General features: G+C 44.2%; 1 protein-coding gene across 2 annotated transcripts in view; it reads right to left on the bottom strand.

The window, feature by feature from the left end:
* LOC106564779 (apoptosis-stimulating of p53 protein 2) overlaps window positions 1-19552 on the bottom strand; it is a 43589-nt gene that overhangs the window by 2299 nt on the left and 21738 nt on the right. Inside the window, exons 4-17 of one of the 2 annotated variants that reach the window (XM_014131141.3) lie at window positions 16803-16879; window positions 16602-16703; window positions 15492-15669; window positions 14718-14899; window positions 13048-13212; window positions 12154-12388; window positions 11795-11911; window positions 11027-11142; window positions 10009-10363; window positions 8970-9733; window positions 4235-4372; window positions 3570-3703; window positions 2990-3156; window positions 2555-2754 (exon numbers count right to left, since the gene is read on the bottom strand). In XM_014131141.3, the coding sequence (XP_013986616.1) occupies window positions 2555-2754; window positions 2990-3156; window positions 3570-3703; window positions 4235-4372; window positions 8970-9733; window positions 10009-10363; window positions 11027-11142; window positions 11795-11911; window positions 12154-12388; window positions 13048-13212; window positions 14718-14899; window positions 15492-15669; window positions 16602-16703; window positions 16803-16879 (2930 nt within the window). The remainder of the gene's footprint in view (window positions 1-2554; window positions 2755-2989; window positions 3157-3569; window positions 3704-4234; window positions 4373-8969; window positions 9734-10008; window positions 10364-11026; window positions 11143-11794; window positions 11912-12153; window positions 12389-13047; window positions 13213-14717; window positions 14900-15491; window positions 15670-16601; window positions 16704-16802; window positions 16880-19552) is intronic. The other variant, XM_014131142.3, reaches the window with a different exon arrangement.

Here is a 19552-nt window from a genome sequence, read left to right as displayed (position 1 = left end):
AATAAAATTTGAAATATCATACAACTATGGTAAGCAGGGGGCTGAGATTCTCATTTAGATTCACCATTATTACATAATATTCTTAAGTGACAGGATTTCCCCCACTAGTTAAAGAAATCTATTAATCCTTGCCAGATAAGGGATTATCTCCGTATGTGAAATGGCATAAAAGTTTTTTCAAGGGGGTTACGCAAGGAGCTGGTAGGTCTTTACAAGGCATGTGTGACTAAGAAATGTTAGGTCTTCACCAGTCTTCTGATCAGAGAAGTAGACCCTCATGGGTAATTTCTTCCCCAAATAGATTGAAAGTTGCACTTTTATACTTTTCCCCAGGGGCACAATTTTGGTTTTAGAAGTGGGGGTAACATAATTATTATTATATATATTTTTTCCAATCGAATGAACACTCCAAATAGCCCACCGGACGCTCCGTGAAAGTTGCGCCCCTGCTTTTCACTGAACATATTGTTTGACCTCCAGCACCGGGGCCAGTATTCACAACATCTCAGAGTAGGACTTTTGATATTTAATTTCCCATAATGGATAACTTTAAGCACCCAGGCGTTTATTTGCTTAAAACGTAGAGCTCACACTGTTATAATCAAGTTTCCTGCTCTACAAGTTGATCAAAAATGCTACTGTCATTAATAAGTTCACCGACAGTCCTGTTTGCTAATTAAAACACTTACATTTAGAACACACTGCAAATGTTAGGCTACAAAAGCGGCAAAGTGGATTGTGGTACAGTTAGTTTGAGGTTGGAAGTTGGATATACAGTACCAGTCAAAAGTTTGGACACACCTACTCATTCCAGGGTTTTTCTTTATTTTTACTATTTTCTACATTGTAGAATAACAGTGAAGACATCAAAACTATGAAATAACACATATGGAGTCATGTAGTAACCAAAAAAGTGTTTTGAGATTCTTCAAAGTAGCCACCCTTTGCCTTGATGACAGCTTTGCACACTCTTGGCATTCTCTCAACCAGCTTCATGAGTTAGTCACCTGGAATGCATTTCAATTAACAGGTGTGCCTTGTTAAAAGTGAATTTGAGGAATTAATTTTCTTCTTAATGCATTTGAGCCAATCAGCTGTGTTGTGACAAGTGTGTGGTGGTATACAGAAGATAGCCCTATTTGGTAAAAGACAAGGCCATATTATGGCAAGAACAGCTCAAATAAGCAAACAGAAAAGACAGTCCATCATTACTTTAAATTTAAAGAACATTGAAAGTTTCTTCAAGTGCATTCGCAAAACCCATCAAGCACTATGATGAAACTGACTCTCATGAGGACCGCCACAGGAAAGGAAGACCCAGAGTTACCTCTGCTGCAGAGGATAAGTTCATTTGAGTTACCAGCCTCTGAAATTGCAGCCCAAAATAAATGCTTCACAGAGTTCAAGTAACAGACACATCTCACAACTGTTCAGAGGAGACTGTGTAAATCAGGCCTTCATGGTCAAATTGCTGCACAGAAACCACTACTAAAGGACAGCAATAATAAGAAGAGACTTGCTTGGGCCAAGAAACACAAGCAATTGACATTAGACTGTTGGAAATCTGTCCTTTGGTTTGATGAGTCCAAATGTGAGATTTTTGGTTCCAACTGACGTGTCTTTGTGAGACGCAGAGTAGGTGAACGGATGATCTCCACATGTGTGGTTCCCACCGTGAAGCATGAGGGAGGAGGTGTGATGGTGACACTGTCTGTGATTTATTTAGAATTCAAGGCACACTTAACCAGCATGGCTACCACAGTATTCTGCAGTGATACGCCATCCCATCTGGTTTGCGCTTAGTGGGACTATAATTTGATTTACAACAGGACAATGACCCAACACACCTCCAGGCTGTGTAAGGGCTATTTGAACAAGAAGGAGAGTTATGGAGGGCTGGGAACTCCTTCAAGACCGTTGGAAAAACATTCCATTTGAAGCTGGTTGAGAGAATGCCAAGACTGCAAAGCTGTCATCAAGTCAAATGGTGGCTACTTTGAAGAATCTCTAATATAAAATAAACATTTTTGGTTACGACATGATTCCATATGTGTTATTTCATAGTTTTGATGTCTTCACTATTATTCTACAATGTAGAAAATAGAAAATGCGAGAAAATGCGTGCATGCATAACCTACTGGTAATTACCCGGTTTTGACCCTACATTTAATAGAGACTGGCATTTATTTTGTGATGCCCGGCCATTAGAAGAGACTGGGGTTTGTTGGAGGCTCTGCACTTAATGGAAGTTTTACGGTATATGGACAGATCCTAGATCAGCATTCCTCCTTTTAAACCAATGGATATGTGTATGTCCACTTTTCCTATACTAAACCACTGTTCTGAATGCAATATGGAGCTGCAGCCCCCAGACAGACACTACTGCTGAATTCCAAATTGACTGCTCTTCACCCTGCTACATTTCTCTTCATTTTTGCCACATTTCTTACACCGACCCCATCATTTCAGATCTACAGAATTGCCTAGGGCTTAGGAAATAAGGGTGGAGCATATGTGTGGCCAGGCTAGTGTCCCTCCCCTCTCTCCTGCTCACCCCTAGCAGGTTCCTTGGAATGTAGCCCTCTCGGTCTCCGCAGCGGGCCCACCACCACTCTATCTCGTCCTTGTCCTCGCGCCGCAGCACCGTCATGCAGTCGCCTTCCTGGAAGGCCAGCTCGTCGTCGTCCTCGGCCTCGTAGTCCCACAGGGCGTACACCACCCCACGGTTCATGATGCCTATCTTCTCCTGTACACCTGCATCAACACAAAATCACACCCACCTTGTCAGGAACAAGCTGTTAAAATTCAATTTCCGCTAAAACATGTTATGGAAGGCCGAACGTTAGTTAGAGTAGGTGAGGGTAGCTACATTTTGTAAACAAGCGGAGGGGTCGAGTGCATAACGGAAAAAGAAAAATAGGCACACTGAGTGTTTTGAGAAAATAATGTTTGTGCTTTGTCTCCAGTCAGAGTACACTAGCGGTCTCACCGTAGAGGAACTGGGAACACTGTGCGTAGCCCTCCTCCATCTCCTCGCACTTGTCTGCCGCTGTCTGCATGTCACTGTAGGTGGTGGCGAACACAGCAGCCCCGGACTCCACCAGGAACTTACACACCTGCACGTTGTTACAGGAGGCCGCGCAGTGCAGTGGAGTCCTGGGAGAGAGACAGACAGACACGGAGAGGTAGAGTGAGGTAGGGATGGAAGAAAGTAAGGGAGGCAGGTAGAGAGGAGGGCAGAGGGAGAAAGAGATAAGAGAGGGAACAAGGTGGGAGAGTTGGTGGATATGAGAGCAAGATGATGGGTGAGGGAGAGTGGGGGAGTGAATGAGGGGATAAATAAAAAGAGAATAACTCTTTATTAATAGTGGGCGACTGGATAACATCAGCCACATGAACACATTGGATGTGACGTGCTACTGGTTGCTGGGGGTGACAACAGCTTTGATAAAGCTACTGTCAAGTCACATTGGCTACTGTAAAGTGACAACAACCACTGTAAAGTTACTGTAAAGGGACAAGGGAAACTGTAACGTGACAATGGCCACTGTAAAGTGACAATGGCTCACCAGCCATCGCTATCGGCGGCGTTAGCATTCACGCCAAACTGCACCAGGAACTTGACGATCTCGGTGTGGCCGGCGCAGACGGCGTTGTGCAAGGCTGTGATTCCCTCGTCATTGGGCAGGCTGGGGTCATCCACCTATAAGGCACAAAGTTAATAGGCTTCAAGACATTTCCTAGACAAGGTCAGTTATCCGTCTTTACCCCTTACGGTTGATGTTAGGATTTGGGGAGGGATTAGCTAATCTTAAATCTGTGCCTAAATGCAACATGGTTGAGATTAGGATTTGGGGAGGGTTTACCTGATCTTAGATCTGTGCCTAAATGCAACATGGTTGAGGTTAGGATTTGGGTAGGTTTTAGCAGGTCCTATAACTGTGCCTAAGGGCAACTTCTAAGCTAAGCGTTTTGACGGACGTAAACCAGCGTTAGTAGTTGCTTAAGAGTACTACTCTAGCGGCATTGCAAAGCCTTTGCTTATGGGATGTCTGCTTGGAAGAGACGTCTGAGGTTATCCAGTCTGTGGTATTGACATTGAAATTAGCAGGGCTAATGATGTAAAACTCACATCACTGAGTTCGAATCCAGCCAACAGCCCTTTGACTCCCCACCCTACTTATCTTCCCAACACTATACTATCTCTTCAATTAAAAGGAGTGGGATTACTCACGTCATAGATGACTCTCTGCACCAGATCATACTCGCCCTCCAGAGATGAGTCCAGCAGCAGGGCCAGGGGGTTGAACTTGACCCGCATGCCGTGGTCGATGCGCTCCGAGTCGACCTTCCGCAGGTTGGTCCTCTTGCCCTGCAGGAGGGGAGTAGGAGGAGAGGAGTGAGGGCTGTAGGTGTTTCACAATTACAATATAATGCAGTGACATCTGTTAGCTATGGTCATCGAAATTGCTAAAAGGTTTTAAAATTAATTCTAATAAATGTAAGAGTTGGACAATGGATGAAGATCCTCTAAACTTTTTTGAATTTGTATTATCCATCAGATATTGACTGAATTGAAGCACAAAAAACATTTTACTGGCTCAGACAAATAATGAATGCAGTTCAGTTATTCAATTTGTCCAATATACATTTTCTTATTGTATCAGGTATTTTTGGGGGGGGGGGGGTGTGTTAAAAAATGTAATGATATGTGCATAATTTGCATAAATACACTGGGTGTACTTGCAAATATGTAACATTAACATAAAGGGTTGGAGCCTTTACATCAGAAGTTAATGGTTATCTGTAGGAGCCAGATGGCTTTGGAATGTGCTGAATAGAGGGGAGGCAGTCACGAGAGTGCTATAGGTGATACGGGTGGAGAGTTTTGGATTAGGCATCAAGGGGGTTGAAGTCAGGTCACCTTAAGGGAGGAGGAGCGGTTTATTACCCCATCACTTTGTCTTCCTGTTGAACCGTAACAGATGTAGGGGTTGGAGAGAAGGAGGAGTGCATCTAAATTGCAGTATATATATGTATATATATACACTTGTGTTGGTGGAAACATGTTTTGTCTAATGCAGCTGTATTGATCCTCTTGGAAGAATTAAACTTGGTTAAGCTTTCATAGTGTCCGTAGAGTTTTTTACTCTGAGAATTAGAACCTAACAGAGTCAATCAGTTGTGTTGTGACAAGGTAAGGGTGGTATACAGAAGATAGCCTTATTTGATGAAAAACCAAGTCCATATTTATGCAAGAACAGCTCAAATAAGCAAAGAGAAAGGACAGTCCATCATTACTTTCAATTTCAAGAACTTTGAAAGTTCATGAAGGTAGAATAATAGTGAAGACATGAAGGTCAGTCAATCTGGAAAATCTCCATTTGTTTAACACTTTTTTGGTTACAACATGATTTCATAGTTTTGATGTCTTCACTATTATTCTACAATGTAGAAAATAGTCAAAATAAAGAGAAACCCTGGAATGAATAGGTGAGTAGGTTTCCAAACTTTTGACTGGTACTGTATGTAAAATTAGCTTAGATTTAAAATGGCCCCAAATGGCCAGGTACAGGGGCAGGGAAAAAAACATACGTGCTCGAATAGTGAATGTAGGCCGCTTTCCTGCTATGGTGGGCGGGTAGACTACTCTGGATTTATAGTGGAGCATGTGCTTAATATGAGCAGCTGAAAATAAATATAGTAGCAGCTGGGATCCTCCTCTTTTTAGTGGCAACCATCAAAACTCTGCTTTCACATGGGACTGCATATAGAAAAGTCTGGGCTTATAACAACACTTATTTCGGTCCACGCATCAACCACTATTTGAGGAGCATGCAGCCTCTCGCTGCGGAACAAGTAATATTCCGCCCAAACTCTGTATGCCATGAGCTCTCCAACCCTGTTCCTTCACTTGGGAAACCAAGCGAAATATGTTCAGGAACATAGATAGTAACATGTTTTCACACTAAACACATTTCTGTTGACAGCCCCTCACTATTGACAGCCCCTCACTGCACGCTCGAGAAAGGAATGAGGGGAGATGAAACGCACATTGGTGAGATATTCTGTAGCTAAAGTTAATGTGTCAGCCTTTTAATTATGACCTATTAAAAAATGCACTATTACTAGGCTATTCAAAATCCATCCCAGACTCATGGATAGAACGTTTGGAGTATAGAATAAAGGTAACCAGTCCATCCAGTATGGATAGTAATACAGTCCACACTCAAAGGGGATTACTTGAATATGTTTAATTTTGTAGTATAGGCTAGCTGGACCAATTATGTACCAAAGACATCTTAAATCATTTTTTTGTTTTTATGTTTTTGTGCCGTGTGTAATATGCGGTAGGCTATGTATTACAGAATGACACAACCATTATTTAAATTCCTTTTTGGGGGGGGGGCTTGGGTTCATATAAAGGTTATGTGTATACAGTCGAAGTCGGAAGTTTACATACACTAAGATTGGAGTCATTAAAACTCGTTTTTCAACCACTCCACAAATATCTTGTTAACAAACTATAGTTTTGGCAAGTCGGTTAGGACATCTACTTTGTGCATGACAAGTAATTTTTTCAACAACTGTTTACAGACAGATTATTTCACTTATAATTCACTGTATTCACTTCCGACTTCAACTGTACATAAGCTCTAATATGCATACGGGGGTTTTGAATTAATCATCACCTCAGAAAGCGCTGTCGATTTTGTTGTGTTAGGCTTTGAAACTATCCAGAATGACCATGTTTTCTAGTCAATTTGACCTGTTGTTGAACTTCTACAAATTGATCATCACAGTGAGGTGAGTTTTAAAAGCATGATACTGTTTTGATGATAAGTGTTTGATGTGATTTTCCATTGTATTTGCATTGGTGTCAGAGTGGTTAGAGGAACAACAGAGCGCTGAGTACTAGGCCATTAGGACTTGATGGTCGTTAGTGAGTTGGGTACTACCAAAGCATGTCCAGAGTGCATAAGAGGTGATTACCGTGACTCAACGGTCACATGGAATTTTACTGCCGTCATGACTCATGACTGCCAGTGTGGAGGTAATATGGTCACCGCAACAGCCCTAGTGACAAGTGGATTTTACACCATTCAAACACAGATGGCTGAAAAAGACAGATCCTCAGGTGGGCATATACAGTTGAAGTCAGAAGTTTACATACACCTTAACCAAATACATTTAAACTCAGCTTTTCACAATTCCTGACATTTAATCCTAGTAAAAATTCCCTGTCTTAGGTCAGTTAGGATCACCACTTTATTTTAAGAATGTGAAATGTCAGAATAATAGTAGAGAGAATGATTTATTTCAGCTTTTATTTCTTTCATCACATTCCCAGTGGGTCAGAAGTTTACATACACTCAATTTGTATATAGTAGCATTGCCTTTAAATTGTTTAACTTGGGTCAAATGTTTCTGGTAGCCTTCCACAAGCTTCCCACAATAAGTTGGGTGAATTTTGGCCCATTCCTCCTGACAGAGCTGGTGTAACTTAGTCAGGTTTGTAGGCCTCATTGTTCGCTCACGCTTTTTCAGTTCTGCCAACTGATTTTCTATAGGATTGAGGTCAGGGCTTTGTGATGGCCACTCCAATACCTTGACTTTGTTGTCCTTAAGACATTTTGCCACAACTTTGGAAGTATGCTTCGGGTCATTGTCCATTTGGAAGACCCATTTGCGATCAAGCTTTAACTTCCTGACTGATGTCTTGAGATGTTGCTTCAATATATCCACGTAATTTTCCTCTCTCATGATGCTATCTATTTTGTGAAGTGCACCAGTCCCTACTGCAGCAAAGCACCTCCACAACATGATGCTGCCCCCCCCCCCGTGCTTCACGGTTGGGATGGTGTTCTTTGGCTTGCAAGCCTCCCCCTTTTTCCTCCAAACATAACAATGGTCATTATGGCCAAACAGTTCTATTTTTGTTTCATCAGACCAGAGGACATTTCTCCAAAAAGTGTGATCTTTGTCCCCATGTGCAGTTGCAAACCGTAGTCTGGCTTTTTATGGCGGTTTTGGAGCAGTGGCTTCTTCCTTGCTGAGCGGCCTTTCAGGTTATGTCGATATAGGACTCGTTTTACTGTGGATATAGATCATTTTGAACCTGTTACCTCCAGCATTTTCACAAGGTCCTTTGCTGTTATTCTGGGATTGATTTGCACCAAAGTATGTTCATCTCTAGGAGACAGAACGCATCTCCTTCCTGAACGGTATGATGGCTGCGGGTTCCATGGTGTTTATACTTGCGTACTATTGTTTGTTCAGATGAACGTGGTACCTTCAGGCATTTGGAAATTGCTCCCAAGGATGAACCAGACTTGTGGAGGTATACAATTTTTTTTCTAAGGTCTTGGTTAATTTCTTTTGATTTTCCCATGATGTCAAGCAAAGAGGCACTGAGTTTGAAGGTAGGCCTTGAAATACATCCACAAGTACACCTCCAATTGACTCAAATCATGTCAATTAGCCTATCAGAAGCTTCTAATGCCATGACATCATTTTCTGGATTTTTCCAAGTTGTTTAAAGGCACAGTCAACTTAGTGTATGTAAACTTCTGACCCACTGGAATTGTGATACAGTGAATTATAAGTGAAATAATCTGTCTATAAACAATTGTTGGAAACATTACTTGTGTCATGCACAAAGTAGATGTCCTAACCGACTTGCCAAAACTATAGTTTGTTAACAAGAAATTTGTGGAGTGGTTGAAAAACTAGTTTTAATGGCTCCAATCTAAGCGTACGTAAACTTCCGACTTCAACTGTATATTATATATGTCACACAAACAATGCATCAATCGAAATGGTTTCCCAATACCAAATATCTCACCATCCATGTACCCCAATATCCCTACCAGCACACATTTTAGTATGTTTGGCTAAAACATGAATTCATACTATGTAGTATGCTAGTATGGGGCATTTGGACATAGAGTGTGGGTGTGGCTACATACCGGAGGCAGAGTGACTTGTCCCGTGACCTCCGGAGCCTGCATGCTGAGGGTGTCCTCCCCCAGGTCCTGCTCCCCCGCGCTGGGGTATGGAGGGGGCGGGTAGGGCGGGTACTCCTCCAGGTAGGCTTCTGTCTGATGGGGGGGCGGGGGACAGGGCTCTGGCTCTTCTTCCTCCAGCGACTGGGGCAGTGTGTGGCTGGAGGAGGAAGAGGGCTCTGGGATGGGCGAGCGGGGCGGCTGAGGTGGAGGCACTTGTGCGTCTTCCTCTGTCTCAACGAGGGATGCTGCGGCGGCAAAAACTTGGGACGTAGCCGTGCGGTCTGGAGCTCCAATGGCACTGGCGCCCTCCTTCCATGTTCCTCCACCTTCACCCTCGTAGGGAGACGCCACAACAGTCTCCATGGCGGCCAGTGTGGTCTTCTGGTAGAGCAGCTTCTGGATGTTGGGCCCCGCGGGGCCCTCAGGCTCTGTAATGGAGCTGCGCTTCTTGAGGGGCCGCGGGGCATGGTGAAGCCGGCGGCGCAGGGCCTCCAGGTCGGCGTCGCTAGGGTGCCGGTGGGGGTGCGAGATGAAGGGGAGGAGCTTGGTTGGGCTGAGGGGACGAGGGGCCCGCTCTGTCTCTTGGCCCCCCTGGCTCTCAGGGGCCGGAGGCGCCAGACCGGGACCCCCCTGGTCCACTTCGAAATCGCCGGCCCCCGAATAGATGGAATCCTGAAGGAGCGACTGCTGCCCCCCACTGCCTGGGATGACTGGCTTTCCATACACTATCAGAGAAAGAGTGAATGGTCAATGCGTGTGAATGGGATCAAGCAAGCTGCTTCATAGCAATAAAACAATCTAGCACGATAACACAATCCCCATTACATCTTTTAAAAGAGTAAGGCTGTAAGTAGGGACATTTAAGGCAGGTAATTTTGCAAAACAATAACAGAAAATGCAGAATGATTTTAACAAATTACTCAGTTTAGTAACAGAGTAAAGATCCAGGAGTCACAGGAGTAGCCAAGACACTACAGTAGCCCATGGCTCTTTCTCTCACCTCTGGGCTGTGTGCGTGTCAGAGTGCCCCCGCCTGTCCTGGGCTGTTGGGTGTACATGGAGTAGATGGAGGAGGCCGCCACCGTCTGTGGCTTCTGGAGGACAGGCACTGCCACTGTGGACTCTGGAGGATCGGGGGTGAAGGGGCGCACCGTGGCCGCCGGAGGAGCCTCCTGCTTGGGGGGCAGAGGCAGGGTGTGGCTGTGGATGGGGATGGGCGGAGGTGCACACAGATGGAGGGAGGCGGACGGTTTTGCCTTGCCCGGGAAGGTGCCCGTGCTGTAGGGCGGTTTGCCGAAGGTCGGGGGCTTGGTAGGGATAGGAGGTGGCACCTTGCCGAGAGCCTTACCACCAGCCTATTGGGTCAAGAAGACCGTAACATACATAGTATGATGAAAATGAAATGCATAGTAATATCACTGCAACAAATGTCAGTTAACAGCTGGTTTTATCCAATGCAACTGACAGTTCACACACATATCCAGTATTAAATATGTGGGCCATTAGGGAATTAAACCACCAACAAAAAACAGTGCAACCCTGTATATCAAAAATACATTGAAGCTGCTTCATTGACTAATCAGGCATTTTTGGAAAAAGCTAAACAATGGAGAGCGGAATAATCTATATCTCTCTGACCACATTCTCTGTGGGTCTGTGATCACATCTAGCAAGAAAGGAAGTCCGGTAGGGAGGAACATAGCAAGGGAGCATATTTGAAGTATACTGAATGACCTTTGAGCCTCTGTGGATACCGTATGGGCTCCCGAGTGGCGCAGCGGTCTAAGGCACTGCATCTTAGTGCAAGAGGAGTCACTACAGTCCCTGGTTCGAATCCAGGCTGTACCACATCCGGCTGTGATTGGGAGTCCAATAGGGTGGCGCTCAATTGACCCAACGTTGTCTGGGGTTTGGCTGGGGTAGGTCATCATTGTAAATAAGAATTTGCTCTTTACTGACTTGCCTAGTTATATAAAAAGAAAGGTTCCTAAAATGCTTCTGAAAATCAGTAGCAGTACCTGGGCATCCCTCAAGAGGTCCTCGCTGCTCTGATTGTTCCGTGAGGGGACGGGAGGCGGGGTGTCAAACATAGAAATGTGACGCCCCTTTTGGTCCTTGAGGGTCTCGGCATCTCCTGCAACCACATCATTTCCATTTCCATTTTAGTCATTTAGCAGACGCTCTTATCCAGAGCGACTTACAGTAGTGAATGCATACATTTCATACACTTTTTTTTTGTACTGGTCCCCCGTGGGAATCGAACCCACAACCCTGGCACATCAGAACATCATCTGAACCATATGACATTTACATGATCAAAACCAGATAACATCCATGTCATATTAGAACATTATCCAAACCTTATGACATTTACATGATCAAAACCAGATAACATCCATGTCATATTAGAACATTATCCAAACCATATGACATTTAAATGATCAAAACCAGATAACATCCATGTCATATTAGAACATTATCCAAACCATATGACATCCACATAAGAACGTTAACCGAACATTACCAAGATGGTCAGAATCATAAACATATCAAAATCAGTGTAACCTGGAGCCAGTCTTTATTTTGAATATATTCCCAGCATCAGTTTAATAAAACACTATGCTACATCTCAGGGGGTGACCTGACACTAATTTCGAAATAATATGGCCTTAGCAAGAATTCCCTTCATTAATTCAAAATTGCCCATTCTTTTCTATTCGGATTTGTTCATTCATGCAGTGGAACTGACCCCAACCCTGGTTCCTAGCCAAGTCGAAGGAAGATACCTGAGCCCTGTGAGGAGAGGCTGGACATGCGAGGCAGAGTAGAGGACATGCCATGATGACTGCCGCTGGACTCCGCACTGGAGCTGGACCAGTCGGACAGCTTGGATGGCTGGAAACCTGTCAGAGCGTGGAGAAGTGTTAACACATGGAAAGAGCAATTGAATTGCAAAAGGCAAATAGATGTACACAATCTACTACTGCACAGTTACACACATGTACACTAAGACACGGCCAATGCATTCACTTTCACACACACACACACACACACACACACACACACACACACACACACACACACACACACACACACACACCCCCCCCCCCCCGTAAAATCATCCATAACGAAACAATGTTTTTACCTGAGTAGGGTTTAAGCGGTCTAGGAGGGGCCTTCATGGAGGAGTCTGGCATGGGTAAGGTGGTGGTGCCGTCGGGGTAGGCAGGCTTGATCAGGAGCTCCTGTCGGCTGGGCACCGGAGGCCCTGGGGCCGCGGTGGAGGACAGGATATAAGGGCCTACGGCCGCCACTCTGGAGGGGCCACACGGCTGCAGGGCCTGGCTCTTTGTGGGGACCTGGAGAATGTTTGGGTAACACTTTATCTAAAGTTAGCAGGTATGATGCTTTATTAGTATGAGCCTTAATAATATCTTATTATGAGTCTTATAATATGTAATGTCACCCTATGTAGGCCAGGGATGGGCGGCCCGTGGTTTTGGAGGCCCGCGGATCAATTTCCATTAAAAAATATATATATAATAATAATAATAATAATAATAATAATAATAATAATAATAATAACAAAAACAACGTTTTTAGGAACTCAGTCGGGGTCTCAACTTACTGCTGAGAGTTAAAAAATGTTTTATCTCTGCTGTCAAGAAGGGAGCTGCTTAAACGTTTTACTTGCATGGTGAGGGGGGGCCAACAAAATTTCACTTAAGTGCCCCCAAAAGTGTGGATTTGGGTACTCAGACACTTGAGCCACTGTGGACCCTCGTGATAAGTTCGGATTTTCTGTGGGCCCCACGCCCATCAAAGTTGCCCATCCCTAACGTAGGGACGAAGGAGTAAAAGGTTACTCCTGCACACATCACATTGATCTCATGGACTGCTCTGTCTATGAATTGGTGATACATTTCCCTGGCACCCCTCCTCAGCTTAGTTCCAATAAACGTGGGGCTGATGTAGTCTGATGAACACTGCCTTAAGGGAACAATAACGTTTTTTAACTTTGAACCTCGTCTTGACTCACGGGCAGGTTCTCCTTCTGCTGTAATGCTGCCTTCTTCTTCCACAGCCGTTCGCGGAGTTCGACCACTCGCTTGTCCATGGTGGCCACCTCCAGGTTGCGCTTGCTCAGGCTCTCACGCTGCTGTTGCAGCTTGGCACTCTGGTCCTGGTTCAGCTTATTCCTCAGCTTAAATCGGGAGGAAAGTGAGAAAGAGCTAGACTCAGCTTTGTGTGTGTATAGAGCTTTTCCCACTACTGGGCCGAACTAAGCCGAGGCAAACCAAGCTCTACTGAGTTCTAATAAAAGCTCTAAGAAAACTTCAGAGACAGCAGTTTTATTCAGGGGTATACACTATATATACAAAAGTATGTGGACACCCGTTCAAATGAGTGGATCCGGCTATTTTAGCCACACCCGTTGCTGACAGGTGTATAAAACCAAGCACACCACCATGCAATCTCCATAGACAAACATTGGCAGTAGAATGGCCTTACTGAAGAGCTCAGTGACTTTCAACGTGGCACCGTCATAGGATGCCACCTTTCCAAAAAGTGATTTTGTCAAATTTCTGCACTGCTAGAGCTGTCCCGGTCAACTGTAAGTTCTGTTATTGCAAAGTGGAAACGTCTAGGAGCAACAACGGCTCAGCTTCGAAGTGGTAGGCCACACAAGCTCACAGAACGGGACCACCGAGTGCTGAAGCGCGTAGTGTGTAAAAATCGACCGTCCTTGGTTGCAACACTCACTACCAAGTTCCAAACTGCCTCTGGAAGCAACGTCAGCACAAGAACTGCTTGTTGGGAGCTTCATGAAATGGGTTTCCATGGCCAAGCAGTCACACACAAGCTTAAGATCACCATGTGCAATGCCAAGCGTCAGCTGGAGTAGTATAAAGCTCGCTGTTGGTATCTGGAGCAGTGGAAACGCGTTCTCTTGGGTGATGAATCACGCTTCACCATCTGGCAGTCCGACCAACGAATCTGGGTTTGGCAGATACCAGGAGAACGCTACCTGCCCGAATGCATAGTGCCCACTGTAAAGTTTGGTGGAGGAGGAATAATGGTGTGGGGCTCTTTTTCATGGTTTGGGCTAGACCCCTTAGTTCCAGTGAAGGGAAATCTTAACGCTACAGCATGCAATGACATTCTAGACGATTCTGTGCTTCCAACTTTGTGGCAACAGTTTGGGGAAGGCCCTTTCCTGTTTCAACATGACAATGCCCCCATGAACAATGCAAGGACCATACAGAAATGGTTTGTCGAGATTGGTGTGGAAGAACTTGACTGGCCTGCACAGACCCTGACCTCAACCCCATCGAACACCTTCGGGAATTGGAATGCCGACTGAGAGCCAGGCCTAATCGCCCAACATCAGTGCCTGACCTCACTAATGCTGCATCAGTGCCTGAACTCTTGTGGCTGAATGGAAGCAAGTCCACACAGCAATCTTCCATCATCTAGTGGAAAGCCTTCCCAGAAGGGTGGAGGCTGTTATAGCAGCAAAGGGGGGACCAACTCCATATTAATGACCATGATTATAGAATGAGATGTTCGACAAGCAGGTGTCCACATACTTTTGGTCATATAGTGTATGTTTGTCGTCCGCTGTGTTCATGTTATTTTGCAGAGTCTACCTGTAAATGCTGCAAAACTAAACTTCTGTGGAAGCAGACAAATCTGATATTTTCTTACCTGCAGCTCCTTGTAAAGACGCTCCAGCTCGCCGGCGGAGCTAGGGCCGTCATGAGAGGACTCCATCTTGACGCTTTTCAGGGTCTCCAGCTGCCTGCTCAGCTCCTCCACTCTGGAGACGGCCACCAGGAGCTCGCGCTGCTTACTCTGAAACAGCCCGTTCATCTGCTCTATCTCCTCCACTATACGGCCAGGCACACACACACGCAAATCAACAAACACATGCAAGCACGCACACACACACACACACAGACAGAAAGACACGCATGTTAGTCAAATTTGAAAAGTAACATTTAGAGAATGCTAATGACGTGTTAGTTCAAACCAAAATCGAATGTTCCGTTAACGTCAAGATTTTATCTTACACCTAAACATGTTCTGTGAACGTCTGGTATGGCAAAGAAAAATAAATAAAAAAACATTCCCCCAAATTGCACCTTCGGGTTCAATAGTTTTTTGATGTCAAAATAAATAACCTTAATACACAACGTTCCCATAACTGTCAGGTGTACATTCTTGGAATACACAGAAAAACTGGACAAAATAATATTCTGGAAACTAAAACCTGGAATCTTCTTTTGAACCAAAAGTAGTTAGCTGGGTGTATGCTGTAGGACTAAGCCAACCAGCTAAAACAGTGGCATTTCGTGTGAAGCAATGTCGAGTGCGTCAATTTGGAAAAAAACATGCCACTCAGAAATCCCTACTCAGCTCCTTCCCCAAACCCCTCTTCATCGAGTTTCCTCGACTCCTCCCTCTCCCCTTGGCACTGACCCAGTTTGCTGTTGCTTTGGCGTTTCTGCTCCACTTGACCCTTGAGGGCCCGCACACGCCGCAGCTTGGTCTCCTGGTTCTCAGCGTTCTCACGGAGCTGACGTAGTCTCTCCTGCTCTGACGCCTGCTGCTGCTGCTGTCGCTGCTCTTGCAGCCTCAGGTAGCGCAGACGCTGCTCCTAGCCGACCAAACAAGAAAACATTTTTAAGTTCAGATTAAAGTTTTTAATAATACCCACGGTGTATTAAAGTAGTCAAAGTAGTAGTATTTGGTCCCATATCCCTGGCACACAATGACTACATCCTGTTTGTGACTATATAAAACTCAGCATTTGCAGTTTGTTTTTGGGTGTCTTTTGTATCATGTCTTGCCCAATAGTAACTAAATACAGAATAATGTATTGTTATTTTGGAGTCACTTTTAGTGAGAATAGAAGGTGTTTCTGAACACTTATACATTCATATGGAGAAGCGCAAAGATGATACCCCCCCTCGCTCTGGATAAGAGCATCAGCTTAATGACTAAAATGTACATGTAAAATGCTAACCTTCACTGTTACCGGTAATGGCGACAGGTTAGCATTCTCTATTGTAGCCTTTGTAAACTTCTAACTCAGTGTAGGAGGTCACACAGACCTTCCCATGTCTTTAAAGAAAAAGACTTGCCTTTATTAATAGACCTTAATAAAGAGAATGCAGAGGGGACAGTGTGAAGAAGAACTGTCTAGGAAGAAACCTTGAGAGGAACCAGACGCTAGAGCAGGCCTATTCAACTGGAAGCCTATGTCAAGCTAATAAGCACTGGTAAGAAAGGGAAAGAAACAACTTTTTTTATTGGACATTGTCTCATCTAGAGCCCTGCCATACAGGCCTATCTGCCTCACGCTGGCCTCGGCATGAGACAAGGTGAAGAATTACATGTCTTGACCTTATTTAGTGGCTGTACTCCTCTGCCAAACGAGTCAATGGGCTTGTTTGACATCGACTGCACTGATCTACAAATCCCTTTGCATCATAAATAACTACTGATTATTATTTATAGCCAAGTCGGTCAGTCACAATTTACCCACAATGTATCATGCTCTCCAACATGGCCAATGTCTTGCCCTACCTTTGAGGCCAGGAGCTGCTGCTGCGAATTGATCTGCTGCTGTTGCCGTGACGCCATCTCCTGCAGCTCCGAGAGGGTGATGTCCATGCGAGGCGGTACCACCTGGGGGGTCAATAATGACAAAGAACGTGTCACACCACACCATTAAACCATTGGCTTCCACCTTCCTTCATTTTAATGTAATACAATTCTTTCACTCACCCCATTTTCCATGCATCGGTCCACAGGGACCATGACCATGTTCCTTTTGGATGAGTGATCGGAAACCCTTGATCCGCCTATACAAGACAAAATACAGCGGTCTTGTGAGTGTGTGTGTTTGTATCTAACTGTTGGAGAGGGACATGCATTTGCTTCACAACTGATCATGGGAAGTATAAAGAGGTGAGAAGCTAATTGCTATTTGGGGAAAATTCCGCATCCGGAGGAATCTCTGTTAAAAGGGGGCTCCAATTTGTTTGTGTACTTCAGTCTGTTTATGACCAAAGACGGAACAAACATGACCCGGAAAACCGACACAAGACCCGAGCACTGCACCATGAATAGGGGTCATACTCTGAAGATACGGGATGAAAAGGACAAGCATGAGTTGTAGAACTGCTCATTATGTAACAACTGGTGGAGCAGCCAAAGAACCAAGCCTCGTCCACACAGTTGCTCTTCCTGTGCCAGTGTCTGACGGTTATGCAATGCTGTTCTACGAACAGCTTATATGGGTAACCAAAAAAGGCTGAACAACAAGGCTGATCCCTTTAATTAGCTCTTTGGGGGGCCACAACACAGGATTATTAGTTATACAACCAAAATCCTACACCTTATATGGTAATAACAGCACAAGCAAAACAGGGAGCCAAGCCAGACTGGTTGTAATTGACTACAATCGTGTCCTGAGAACAAATAATAAAGCCTTTGTGCTGTGATATCCCTTGCACTGTTCTGTTGCGTAATACGGATTAGTCCTGCGTAGGGGGCCCGTCATTCCAAGCAACTAGATACCCAAACTCATGGACCTACACAAGGTTCTCAAATGAACAGAAAGCCTTGGGTTAAGAAAGAAAGGGCTTTCTGTTGTTTTCAAGTAACATAAAGGACTAAGTTATGAGGGGGCATCACATAGTGGTACCATTGAAAAGAACATGACCTTGGCTAATCGTCTCATGAAAACGCAACGCAGATATTCGCAGAAAAAATAACAAGCACAAAACATAAATCACAGCAATGAAAGTAAAGTGTACTGTTCCCTATGGGCTCACTTTAACCATGAGCATGGGCATTTTCATGACACCATTTCTGTTGCAAAGCGGTTCTTAAATGGAAGCAAACGGAACAAAAATGGGGAGGGACCTACCTGAATTTGTCCAATAAAAACATGTTTTACTCTGTTTGCTTCCGTTTGGTTCTTAAATGGTAAATGGTTTCCATAATGAATACACCCCAGCTGAGAGGGCGGTGAACGGTTAGCATGCTACCTAAGACTACAAGGTGCAGTTGTTTAAAAGGTGCTTACACATGTGGAAGCTAGGTGAATTGCAACAGCACTGGGCTGCATTCAAAACAAATGTCCCCCCTCCCCCGTAACATGGCGGAGACTCGCGCTTGAGCCTTTTACTTTCGGTCGTGGTCCACCAGCTTCGAACAGCTGTAAAAACTAGATTTTTTCTTATGAAATATATTTTTTGTTATGAAATATATTTCACAGCGATATAGATGGTACAGTGATTCCCTACACTATTCAGTGCTTGTTTTCTCACATAAACTGAAATTGAGTGAACAGTGTAGAATTTTAGCACCCAGGAAATGACAGAGCAATTTCTACATTGGCCGCTTGACCTGATTTCCGATAAACACAGCCACAAAATCAAAACAGCTTTCCCATTTTGTCAACAGATGCCGCCCTGTCAAGAGAAATCAATAAGCGAATATCACAGTTAGGGTTGCAAAGGGTCGGAATCCTTCCGGTAAATTTTGGCAATTTTGCTTAAATTCATCAAAAAGCTGGCTTATAACAGTGAACTTTTTTGTGGGATACACATAAGGCAATTCTAGGTCTTGTGGCATATTTTGGTTTGTGGCATATTGTGGTTAAACTATCCCCAAGTCAATGGAATTGCAACCCTCTGCATGCACAGTGCACTCTTCAATCACATGTACAGCTGATTCTCAAGATCTTGCACACTAATGAGATGCTATTGAGCCCGCACTACTACACTGTCTGAGCCTAGGAATACTTGCTTTCTGGTAAGTTTTGATTACAATACTGGGTGGGGTGAAAATATTTTATGACATACATGATTTTTTGTTAACTAGTAAATAGTTGCCAACAGCAAAGTGTGTTTAAATCATTTCTAACATGTTAACAATTTCTGCTAGTTAGATTTTGCTACCATGTGGGTTTTAGCTTGCTTGAGCCTGCTAACTGAGGAATATTAATTCACCTGTTTCCATACATGTTTAATTTTAAAACATTTATCTTACAAAGGAGTTGTTTAATCAAACTACTTAACTATTTAAATGTACATGGAATTCTATTTGTCGTTTTTTTACGAATTTTTTCTAATCTTTCCCAGAAAATTCCACGGGCACTATCTGAAGTGTGGAGACATTTCACTGCAGCTAATGTAGAAGGAAAAGCTGTGTACTGTGCCAAATCATATGTGAAGTATGCAACAAAGATGCAGAATCATCTGGCCAAGTGCATAAAGTTCCCTCAGTGCTCACAACACAACAAGCAACCTCTGACAAAAGTCCCTCTACTTCTATTCGAGGTGAAAATGATGAATCAGACACCTTCTCGATAGAAAAAGTTTGTAAGACTAAATGGAGGAACGTAGTCAGAGAAATGCTGTTTATGCAACTGGTTCACCTCTGATGCTCACAGGCAATGTGTATTGGAAGAGATTTCTGAATGTTCTACGCCCAGCATACACCCCTCCAACCAGACATGCTTTATC

Source organism: Salmo salar, chromosome 12, assembly GCF_965601325.2.
Source record: "Salmo salar chromosome 12, fSalSal1, whole genome shotgun sequence".
Classification (NCBI taxonomy): domain Eukaryota; kingdom Metazoa; phylum Chordata; class Actinopteri; order Salmoniformes; family Salmonidae; genus Salmo; species Salmo salar.
Note: the sequence above shows the minus strand (reverse complement) of the source record. Positions and strands in the feature narration are given on the sequence as shown.